The following is a 12,801-nucleotide window of genomic DNA, read 5'->3' as shown; positions in this document are numbered from 1 at the left end:
AGATGTATAAATTAAAAAGGAGCATCAAATGAATGCAGAATGTTTCCAAAAAAGAAATTGATTACAATCATACTGACAGAGGAAGGGTCTCTAGAATGCACACAAGATGACCTTCACTGAGGTTTTAGAATTTGTAGGTAGTTATTGTGAGTTAAAGGGTTGAATCTATCTATCTGATATTTGTAACAAGATTTTTTTCATGTAGTTCCTTTATAGAATAATGAAGTTTGTGTTTTTGTTTTCTTTTCTGTGACAAACTTTTGTTTAATGTACATTGGCAATCCTACTGGAAACATGATCAGTGACTGATCACTAAGTAAACAGAAAGCAAAAGTTACACTTATGGTCTAAAAATAAACAGGTTTTACTCTGGAACCTGACTTGTCTAGCATTACCATCAGTTAGGATCATAACACTTACTAAGATGTTCAACAGTTTTAATTGACTCCTGCCTCAGTTCTGAAACTCATGGCACTGAGTTGGATGATTTGACTATGGCATGAGAGGGTGAGCTGAGTTTCTGAAAAGCTCTGACCTGACTTTTATTCTCAAACCCATTCATCTCACAGCATTACATAAATTCTTACCTTTTCTTTTCAGCCCACTAAAGGAGCTAGCTGACCATTTCCTCTTCACTAGATGCCTGTTGAAAAGATTCTATATGTACATTTTTACTTGGAATTCCTAAATGACTTTACAACATCAGCCTCACAGTTGATCATGAGCAGTAGCTATGCATTATTGCATGGCAAAATATTTTTAATCTGTATATTTCAATCAATTTTTCTCTTGCTACAATGGCACTAATTTGAATTGATTTATTTCACTCTAATTCAAAGTTAAAATAATTTAAAATGCTGTATCTGCAAGTCCCCATTGTTTTAAAAATATCATACTTCTTGATTCTGGAATACTTGTGTGATGAAATCATAATTTCAAAACAATACTATGTGCGCCAACTCTCCAATAAGAATAATGAATGCCAAATCTACAAGATAGAAACACAAAACCCTAAAAGCTATGTGATAGTATGAGTAATACACTGAGAAAAACAGCCAAAACAGATTCTTAAGGTGTTCAGTTAAATTATGGCAGTTGATCATTAACCTTATACAGTTTAAATAATACAAAGTTAATGATTGTAATGGTTATATTGATCTAGAGGCATTACGCCTTTAAAGAAGTGAGGATGTTTTATAGTTACAAAAAAGTTATGAATTGATCTTTAATGGAATGGATGCCCTGGGTGTCACATTCACTGTTTCACTGTTAACTCCCACTGTGCAATGAGCCTCCATGCAGTCACATGGAGAACTGTACGAAATAGGCTTGATGAAGATTTTGAATCTAAACGGGCAATTATTCCAAACTAGTAGGAGCTAAAAGACATACTAGATGTAGCAACCACCAAGAACTCATTGAGGTACATATTCCTCAAACCAGGTATTTGGTATTCAAGCTGAGCAATTCCTTATGTTTATTGGTTCAAACAGTATAGCATTAGTCAGTGTGACAACAGGAAGAGTTGCCCTGAAGTGTCGCTGCTTGTCGTGCAGCCCTGACTTGGCATAAATTTTTTTTTAAAGTGCAATTGGAATCTTGCACCCTACTTCGATAGCAACTTCTATTTATGGACTGTTCAAAACAATGCAAAATACTTTTACAGCTTCAGGCAAAGTTAAAACAGCAGGATAATTAGAGGATGCTACTGAAGATCAAAAAATTATGTTTTAAGGAAGCTTTTGAAGGTAGAAGCAGCAATGTTTGGGGAGGTTATTGGCAATGATAGAAATGTGATTTTTTTTTTAATAGTCAAGGGCTGCTGTCATATACCTTACCCCTAAACAAATATGCATGCATGACACAGCCAATCACTTGAAGACTGGTTAAAAGTTAAATGAACCAATATTAATGCAGACAATATTGAGTGTCATCATGGAAGATACATGTATTAGATTTAGGGCATTGAATTAATAGGATAACATTTTTAAAGAGCTAGAAAATCATAATGGACCAAATGGATGCCATACTTGATATAAGAATCTCCTATATCCATTTTGAGCTTAACCTTCTTTCTTCTTCTGTGGACCTTTGGACAACTGAACAACCCCTCTAACCATGAAGGAAAAAATGTAATAATTTTGCACTAATAAAGACATTAACTTTGCATTTATTTAAACTTTGAAAATATTTTCCTGTCTTTCGTTTGCATATCTTCTCTTCATTCCCATGTGCATTAATCAATCTCGATTTCTCTTCAAATATGATTTATATGTAATTTATATATCCTGATTTTTCCTTGCTTTTTTTTACTGATTGTGTTTTATCAAAGGTTCTTTAATTTGATTGGTTGAAAAGTTGCCTGTTTACTTGTCCTTTCCATAAACAACACAGAGATGTCCTTCACAGGGCACTGAATTCAAACTGGCACCGGATTATTGGAAATCACTGCCAATAAACCTGCAAATGGTCTGTGGGCAGCTGTAAGCAAGGTGAATGGTGAAACCTCAACCTTCATTGCTCGCAGCAAAATCTGGGCCATTATAGACCACTGGTTTTCTATGATTCTTCGAGGAGCTCCAGTTGTTAAGTGATTACATGCTAGTTAACTGAGTAGGCCATCAAACCTGAATTACCAGCTGACCGCCAGTAAAATTGCTATTACAAACTGAAAGTAAAGCAGAATTCTGTTAAACTAATTCAGTGTCATCATTATAACTAACGTGTTTCAAATGCTTCAAAATCGTTACTATAATGAAGGAAATCTTTGCATCAGTTGGGTTTTTGTTACCATTATGAACATATTCCCTCTCACTGTCCTACCTTTATCTATTTTCCTTTCGTTACCACTATTCGTCCCTAAGATGACTACTGAGATGGGCCAGATGTTTGGCTATCATCTTTTCTGCAGCAGCCAAAAGAAAGCTGACCACAATTTACAAGTAGAGGGCTAAGCTACTGTGTTGGCATTTAGTTGTAATTATTGCCTCACACCTTGGCAGTGAAGCCCAACACAGATGCCAAGCATTATCATACAAACAAGAGACCTGAACACTTTCAATGAGCGCACAAGAGGCTCACAGTGAAAGATGAGCTTTGTACTACAGGGTTACAAGGGTTTCTGGAAGCAGCAAGTGATTCCAAGCAGTCTACAGACCACATAACTGTCAGCAATGCACTGCACTTGATTTCCCTGTTATGAATGGCTTGCATCTATTCTATTGATTTTTGTGGCCTTTCTAACTCCAGGCAGAGGCATTTTTTGAGGTTAAAAGCCCTCAGGATGCTAATGTGTTGAATCCTTTGCTGCTAAGTGCCACCCAGTTCAATCGATGCAAATACCTTTTCATTAGCCTTAATAACTGAGTTTAGCACTAACCATAGCAGCTTGTATATGCATCGGGAGTTGTAACTTTAACAGGGGTGGCAGTCTGGTTAGAGTTTCAGTACACAACAAAGACACAGCAAGGCAAATTGTATGAATTTTCACTGGATCATGTGTTTGGGAGGACGCTGTTGAGCACTGTTATGTTCACTGATTCTGGAAGGTTGTATTTTTAGTATTGTGTGCATTTACATGAGAAATAATGTGTTTAATTGCCCAAGTTAGCTTTCATACATAAAATTGATGTGAAACTCAAATTGCTGTAGAAATTTTCACGTTACATAATGCACATTTGACACCTCTCAAAACAGGGAGTAATGTATCTTTGTGAAGCCTCCAACATAGCTACTCCCTGCCATTGTACACAGTGCTCTCACTCAGTAAGAGTTTCTCAAATTTTCAAAATCTTAACTCAGAGACTCAAAGACTTTTACACCACAGGAGGCCATTTTGACGATCATGTCTGTACCAGCTGACATAATCTGAATACACTCGACCCATTTTATAGATTTTGACTCAGACCTGAAGGTTTTGACAATAGCAGTGATTAACTAAATACTACTTAAATGTTATGAGAGTTGCTGACTGCACTGTCCTTTCAGACAATGTGTTTCAGACTCTCAAAAAATGTTTCTCTTCAACTCTCTTCTTCGACTTCTACCACTTACAGTATTCTCTGCCCCTTGGTTAGTAGCCCCCTCTATCATTGGAAGAAAATGCATTCCAATCCATCCTATACTCATAATCTTATACGTCTCTCCACAGGTTCTTTCTCAAACTTTGATTCTCCAAAGAAAACAAACTCAGTCTCTCCAAACTTTTCTTATTGCTCAAACCTTCCAGCCCAGACAACATCCTTGTAAATCTTCCTCAGTACCCTATCTGGTACAATCACACCCTTCATATCATGTGGTGACTAGAACTGGACACATTACTTCTAACATTTTACATAGTTTTAACATAACCACATTGCTCTTGTATCCAATGCCTCCGCTAATATAGGCAAATAACTCATATGCCTTCCTAAACATTTTATGTGCCTACCCTGCTACTTTCTGGGATCTATAGATATGTACACCAAGATCCCCCTGATGTTCACTACTTCTCAGGGACCTAATATACATGGTGTTATTTCTTGCCAAACTCATCCTCCCAAGTGTATTACTTTGCAGATTCCTGGGTTGGATTCTATTTGCCAACTGCTCTGACCACCTGACTAGTCTTTTGATGTCCTTCTGCAGTGTGCAGCTATTGTCCTCTCTATTTACCTCCCCATAAGTTTATGTAATCCGCAAATGTCTTGATAACCCCCACAGGGACAAGAAATAACACTCATGCTGCAAAAATATATGGTGAAGGTTATTATGATAAACAGAGAAAGCTGAAGGCATGTTGGAATAAACAAAATCAGACATTATTTCTGGCAGTCTTGCAGAGTCATCTCCAAGCTTAGTTTCCTCATTGTATTGCTGAAAAAATGATTTACATGGTGTAACATCTGGATTGGTTCAACTTTAGACTTGACTAATCAGCAGCTTGGAAAACATGAATAGATCAAATTCGTGGTGCTACAATAAATAAAGGGAGATAAAAACAGAAGAACCTGCATCAGACAGATCCTTTCATGATCCCAGTGTGTTCCAAATTGCCTTATAGTCAATCATGTACAGTACATTTGAAGTGAATTCACTGCTATACAGTGATGGGATTGTAACACTGATTGTGCCTATTCCTGACAACGATGTTAGTATTAATGAAAATTCACATCATAATTTTATCTTGTTGGTCACGTAATAGTCTTTAAACTGCATATGGCATCTGGGGCATTTTTGTTGTTTCTAGGAACCAATTGCTCTCAATAAATGGAGTATGATGTCTAGCCTATTGACTTTGCCTCCATGGCTGGTGAAAAGCAGCTACTGTATTACAATGAATATGCTAAATCAGGATGAGTTACTGACACATAATATCTTTCTATGAGCCTCTGTGCAGAAACATTATCGGTAGGAAAACAAGCTGCCGCTTCAGGCACAATGACCTTCATATGCCACATGCACCAGCCGGCTTGATTATTACCAATGGGAAAGATGAATAATGACATGCACTCCCTGCAGGTCCAGAACACTCCACTGTGAAATCAGGACTAAAAATAGACAGAGACCACCATGCTTCAAACCAGCGATTTCCAGGTGATTCCCATTGAATGAGCCCATTATTGTTCTTACTAAAATCAATCTTGAACATTGAGGAAAATTTACAAAGAGAGATAATTAGCTTTGCCACACAGGGTTTTAAAATGTCACTTGTAACTCAGTTGGCCACTCCTGCACCAAAACGCCCTTTTATACACCCCGCTTACAGAGAGTATCCAAGATAAACGATTAGTCTTAAGACTTGTTGCCTGATATGCTTTGAAATATGATCATGATTGACAGCCCAGGTATTTATTTAGGCTGCATGGAAATTGTCAATCAGTCACTTTAATCTCAGAAGGGCAAGAACCTTCACACACTAAACAGGACTTAAATTGTGATGGACCACTGAATAGGGGTAGAACCATTGAGTTTAGTTTATAGTAGGTTATGTAAACCAAAAATCCAAGATCCTGACATTCAACTTGCACTCATGAAATTGTGCGTCCATCATACAGCCGGAGATCAATATTTTTCTCAACCCGCTTCAGAGTCATCTCATGGATCAAGATAGACTTGCATGGTGCCCATAGACTGTAATGCATGCTGCTCTTGTTTTATGTTAAAATGCCGCATGAATGGAGAATGTGTGAGATAACATTAGGTACTGCCTTAAAGAGTAAATAAAAAATGTACTGTATACACAATGGGACTTTCAGTAAAACAACATTCCCACACGATAGTTACGAAGCATTATTAAGGGCAGATTTACCTGGTGAATAAATGATCCCATTTTAAGTGGATTCTCTCCTTTCAACAATAGAGGTGGTTCATTTGAGCGTCCACAGATGGCAAGAGATGCTGCTTTGACATGAATGACCAGGAATGTCAGTAAATGGTTCCACCGATAAGCTACAAATTGGCTTTGCAGATCTTAATATTACTGATTGTTCAATATTAGAATTCAAAATATAACTGAACTGTTTAATTTTTTTCTCACTACTAATACCTTTATGTTGAATGTACCACAGACCATAGAAATATTTGCTTTTTTTGATGAATAACCATCTAATTACTGGCCATTTACTAAGCTGTGTGCCGTCACATAAAAATTTTAATTTTCTGATAAAGGCATGCTCTTTGCAGACATGGTAAAACATGAGCAAACATCTGTGTTTATAATTCTGCCACTACTTTTGTTCCTTACAGCTTCCCCTTCCATCAAGTTGTTGGTTCCTGAGCATATTGTTGTAAACCCTGGGGATTCACTTTCGATGGTGTGTGTCACGACTGGAGGAGACCCCCCTCCCACCCTAACCTGGGTCAAGGCCATTGGATCTCTGCCTAAAACAAGTGTCTTGAAGGGAGGGACATTAACATTGCACTCAATCAATGCTGAGGAGGCCGGAGCTTACAGCTGCCTTGCTAACAACAATGTGGGCAACCCTGCCAAAAAGTCAAGTACAATCACTGTGCGAGGTAAGGAAGTTTTACAACACTAGATATGCCTGTTTCAAAATGATCATGCTATAATGGTGCTGAGAGTATTTGGCCTCATGTAGGCTAGCCACACTCACTTGGGATGTTATGCGGTGCTGCAACTGGCATCAGCGCCCATGCTCTAGGGAGGGAAATGTTGGCTTTAATCCCTGTTTCTGATTGCCATGGAGCTGATGATACACTATTTGAACAAATGATATGCATAGGGGAAGGCACAAAAAGCCCATAGATACTGGTTGGCTTGGTTCAAACAGGAGGAATGACCAGTTGCAACTGTATCTCAGTAGAGTAACTGAGAGAAAGAATGAAAAGAATGAAAACTGGGGTCTGATTGGGAACACTCAAGTGTTCCCTTGTCAATTATTGACGTATTTACCTTTGCTGAAAATTGTATTGAAATAACCAGAGCCCTCAGACATTCAGCATACAATAACTAGATTCAGTGCATTGGGAGGCAAATCTTTGAACTGTGTTTAATATAGAGTCCAATTTGAATTCTGATTGAAAATTGGACTTTTTATTGTACATGGCCCTCTTTATGTAGAATCTTCAATGAAACACACCTATTGGTAATTGAAGTGGCTTGATGTCATTCAATATGAATTGTTATTATAAACAATCCAAGTTAATGCAGGGCTGTGCATCTAGCTTTTGCAGCTGGGCGATGCTCAAAGTTAAAATATGCTCAGTTAGATAAGAAATGTTCAATAATTTTAGTGCAATGATGTTGAACACAACTTGCTCTGTAATCTGGTTACTTTGATGCCGACAAGCTGGGAGACAAGTACTTTGAAAGATACATGAGTTAATGCTCCAAGTAGTTAGCAGGTACTGAAACTAATGGCATATTGAAATGCAGCATTTGACTCCTAGCACTTAATGTGGTGGTAATCATTAGATAGCTGATAGTTAAAGCTAACGTACTGAACAAGGACATAATAGGAAAGTTCATTTTCTAAAAAAATGCATACATTTAAGAAAGTCTTGTTCATTGGTATATCCGGTGCTTAAACAGCAGAAACAGAATAGATGACGTACAGGGTGACAATGAGGGATCCAGGACACTGGTTTGTTAGACACAATGAACTCAAATGTGTGCTCTTCATTATAGGTTTTTATTTTTGGCACAAGGTGAAGATGAATCCTGCAATAAACACTGGTGATCTAAAATCCACAATAGGTACCCTCCTATGCATCATTACTAACAATAGATTATATATTTATTGTGGGCTTTTCTGCTTTCCATTTCATTACATTAATGGAGGATTTTTACTTGTTACATTTGTTATACATTTTAGTTCTCAATGGATATCAGTTGCAGTGCTGCTGTGTAATTCCAATAAAGTTTATTTTTAATATTTTTTGCATGTAATAAATACTGGTATGAAATGTATTATGCAGTTTCTATGAGCCCCTTCTGATTATTAGGGTCTGAGTGGTTTTTGTGGACTGCTCCAGAGCTCCTCCTAGTGGGATAGGTTTTATTTGCTGGTTGGACTGTGGTATGGAATGCTATTGTAATCCCCCAACATAAGTAATTGTCTGGTGTGTGAGGTAGTGTACCAGGTGGCGGGGTTCTTTCTGTTGGGATGATCACTGCCTAGCCCTTGACTGAGTGCTTGAATTTTGTAATGTGGTTTGCTCTGTTTGATTCTTCAGTCACTCTATTACATTTTCGAAACAGGAAGCATGCGGCAAATACAATGAAAACAGAATGTAGCTCAAAGACTCTAAATAATGATTGGAGTTAAAATCATTCATAACTTCTTCATTCATGCATTTGTGTATCTTCTAAGGTGTCAATTCAGAAAGACACTTCAACACACTTGTAAATTAAGTCTAACACTTGGTCAAGGCAGGCTGTTCCAATACAGCACTCCTCATTACAGTCTGCCCCTGTATTAACGATGTTGACTGCTTGGTTCACTTTCTCCCAGCCCTAACTGTAGCCGTTCACTTCCTTAATCAGCTTTCCTATCGTCAGGCTCTTTACCTGCAGCAACATTTCAAGAGTCCTTTTATTTCCCTGCCATTTCACCTGCTTCTGATCGATTTGAAACCTCACAATGAAAAGGAAAGTGTGTCTGAACATTCCATTCTCTGCTTGCTTGAGGTTTCTAATCAGTTAGTGGCCTTCATTACAGGTTTCAAAAGCTGTTTCCTGTAAAATTTCAATGTGGTTTGCAACTGTGTTTTTAATCTGCAATCCCTTTAGATTTTGTTAGCTGACTTGGTCAAACACAACATGTCATGGGAAGAAAGTCTGTCAGAGGCATTCCACGCTGCTTAGCACATGGAAACCTGAGCAAGAATGTTTGATATGGTGCAAGTCAGGAGAGACTGAATTGCCAAAGGGTTGATGATGGAAGGCAAAAAGAAAGATCGGAATGCAACAAGATAAAGGGACAAAATTTGGGACAGGAAAAGGTTCAAACGGCAGCAGGAGAATTACAAAGAGCAACTTCTGCTGAACTGATTGGAGGCAGAGCTATAATTTAGATTTGTTTGTGCTTGGAAGGCTAGATTGCCTAATCAAGGGTGAGATTCTGTTCCTGGAGTTTACAGTGAGCTTCACTGGAACAGCGTAAGATAACAAGTAAGATGAATGGGAATGGCTCAGAAATTCAAAATAAGAAGCAATTGGAAGCTCAGGGTGAGGCCTTGTAGACAGAATGGAGTTCTTCACTCAAGCTCGTGTTTGATTTCCCCTCGTGTAGAGGAGATCAATGTGATGGCAAATACTGGATTCTGATTTAGAGACAGGACAAGGAAATTACTGTTTCAGTTGGAAAGAGTACATGAGGCCCCTGAGTTAAGTGGACATAAAAAGGTTTGCATTTCATAAGAATACAGGAAACAGGAGCAGGAGTTGGCCATTCAACCTGCTGTTCAAGCAGATCCAGGATGACGTCCATCTCTGTGCATGATCCCCATGTTCATTGATGGCGTTTCCTGTGTTTCCATGATAAAGTACAGTGGGAAGGCAGGGACTGATTGACGAATGGATCAGGTTGTTGCTGAGGGAAAAGTTCCTTGTGAATGCTTGAGAGAAAAATGTGTTTGGTGGATCCATCCCACTGGAGAGGGTGGAAATAGCACTGGTTCAATGTCGAGGCCAGAGGTGGAAAGTAAGGACATTGTTTGGGAGAGAATATAGTCCTAACCGATCCCTCAAGTTCTTCTCATGTCAACCGTGCCACCCCAGGAATCAACCTAGTAAACTTTTGTTGCATGCCTTATTGTTTACAATACTCTGTTGTCTCTCCAAGGTCCTGCACAATTGCAGCAAGACCTCCACGCTCCCGTATTTGATCCTCTTGCTATGAAGACCAACACAATATGTGCCTTCCTCTCCACCCGCATTCTTACTTTCAGTGACTCATAAATAAGAACACCCAGGTCTCCTTGTACCAGCCAATCTATCACCATTCATGTTAACTAATTGCCTTCCTGCTTTTGCTACCAGTGTGGATAACCTCACATTTATCCACATTATTCCTCATCTGCCATGGATTTGCCGTCTCATTCAACTTTTTCAAATCACTCAACACCAGGTTATAGTCCAACAGGTTTGTTTAAAAACACAAGTATTAGTGAGGTGGGATCAGAGACAAAAATATATGTGTGTGTGTTTTCTTACTTTAAAACTAAAACCAATCTGACTCCAAACCAAAACACAACCAGATTCTGAGCAAGGCCTCACACCTAACTGGCATTGTCTGTAAAATGTCACCTCTTCTTTACATTGATAAAACCTTTGGTTCTCTCAAGGCCAATACTTGAAAAGAATTTGGGGATTTACATACACATAATAATCAATTAAAACCTTTTAACTGATTAAAACTTTAACATCATCTCAGGTTGATTTAACATATCTTCATCAGTGGTGTGACCCTTTGAGCTTTTACCTATAAATTCTGTGTCAGATACCACCACACTAACACCTGAAGAAGGACCAAGGGTCCAAAAGCTTGTGATTTCAAATAAACCTGTTGGACCATAACCTGGTGTTGTGTGATTTCTGACCTTGCCCACCCCAATCTAACACCGGCACCTCCACATCTTGTTCAAATCACACTAAGGCATCTCTGCAATCTCCTTATAGTACACCCTTCTGCCTAGCTTTGTGTCATCAGTTGTTATATTTAGCTCCTTTATCTAAATCATGAATGTATATTGTGGATTGCTGGGGTCCAAGTGCTGATCCATGCAGCACCCTACTAGCCACTGGCTGCTACTTGTATAAAAGACTCATTCAATCCTACTCTTTGCTGTCTGTCAACCGGTCCATGACAGTACATTACCCCAATCCCAGGACCTTTCACTTTATTCATGTGGAAATTTATCAAATGCCTTCTGAAACTCCAAGTGAACCATATCTACTGACTCCCTTTTATCAAGTGTCCTCATTGCATCCTCAAAATTCCAAAAGATTTGTCAATTATGGTTTCCCTTTCATGCATCCATGCTAACTCTCTCCAATCTTCTCACTGTTTACCAAGTGCTCCGTTATTAAATCAATTATAATGGACTCCAGCAATTCCCCGTACTGATGTCAGGCTAACCGTTCTATCATTCCCTGTTTTCTTTTTGGTCTATTTTTAAATAGTGGGGTTATATTAGCTACCCTACAGACAAACTGTTCCAGAATTTAGAGAATCGTGCAATATGACCAATCAGTTTGTATGTTCCCCACAAGCATACTCTTGGTCTCTGTTTTAACTCTCTTAATCAATCCCTTTGTCCTTCTTTGCTGAAGTCAAAACTACTCCCAACCTTCAGGTCTGCTCCTTTTCTTTGGCCAATTTGTAAGCCACTTCCTAGAATCTTTTACTGTCCCTAATTTCTTTTGTTGGCCATGAACACCTTTTCTGTTGTATTTTTGTGCCAGACAGATATGACCAATTGTTGCAGTTCATCCATCCACCCCTTAAATGTTTGCCATTGCCTATCTGCTGTCATCCCTTTAAGTTATACTCCCCAAGGTATCCTAGCCAGCTCTTTGTAGTTTCCCATATTTAAGTGAGTTGATTAGCTCAGTTGGCTGGACTGCTAGTTTGTACTGCAGTGTGGCGCAAGCAGCCAGTGTTTAATTCCCTCACCAGCTGAGGTTAACCCAAAGGTTCTGCTTTCTCCACATCAGTCCTTGCCAGACATGTCTTCATGAAAAGTCAATCCACTGGCACTATGGCAACTTTATGTTTTATTTATGATCAGGTCGCGGGTCTCGGAAGCATCTACATCAAAGTTCATCTAAATGAAGAATTTTATCTTATTATTGTCCTAAGGGATTTTGTACAGCAAGATTTCCAATTCTTCCTTGATTAGAGATAGTGAAAGATGCCTGGGAGGGGAGGAACCAGAATGAAACATGAGAAGGTGAGTGAAGAGTGACAATTGAAAGGAAATCAGTTGAAAGAGAAATTCTGCAAATGTGCCAAAGATGGAAAAGCAATATCATTCAGGTTGCAAATAAATCAACCACGGTTCACACCCACATGGGACAGGCATCACAAAAATCTGTGACGTTCACAGTCTCACACAAAATTCTGTCGAGCATTTCACTGGAGATGTTTTCATTGTTTTCCTTTCCTGTGGATACTATGTGGCTGTACATCAAAAATAGTTTCATCTGGTTCGTGGTGCTCCAACTTAATGGATTCCTCCCACACAATGCTATCAATAAAATTACATGAGTTGGTGTTGTTAATGAAAAGTGCTCAATTCTGGAAAACCCTGTGGGATTACAGGAATTTAAATAAACTTGATAAAAAAAATGTTGAC

At 38.6% G+C, this 12,801-nt stretch overlaps 1 protein-coding gene across 2 annotated transcripts in view; it reads left to right on the top strand.

Moving 5' to 3' along the window:
* Positions 1 to 12,801, top strand: part of mdga2a (MAM domain containing glycosylphosphatidylinositol anchor 2a) — an 871,663-nt gene that overhangs the window by 340,034 nt on the left and 518,828 nt on the right. The window contains exons 6-7 of one of the 2 annotated variants that reach the window (XM_048538414.2): positions 6,727 to 6,996; positions 8,129 to 8,197. In XM_048538414.2, coding sequence (XP_048394371.1) covers positions 6,727 to 6,996; positions 8,129 to 8,197 — 339 coding nt within the window. The remainder of the gene's footprint in view (positions 1 to 6,726; positions 6,997 to 8,128; positions 8,198 to 12,801) is intronic. The other variant, XM_048538415.2, reaches the window with a different exon arrangement.

This window comes from Stegostoma tigrinum, chromosome 10, assembly GCF_030684315.1.
Source record: "Stegostoma tigrinum isolate sSteTig4 chromosome 10, sSteTig4.hap1, whole genome shotgun sequence".
Lineage (NCBI taxonomy): Eukaryota > Metazoa > Chordata > Chondrichthyes > Orectolobiformes > Stegostomatidae > Stegostoma > Stegostoma tigrinum.
Note: the sequence above shows the minus strand (reverse complement) of the source record. Positions and strands in the feature narration are given on the sequence as shown.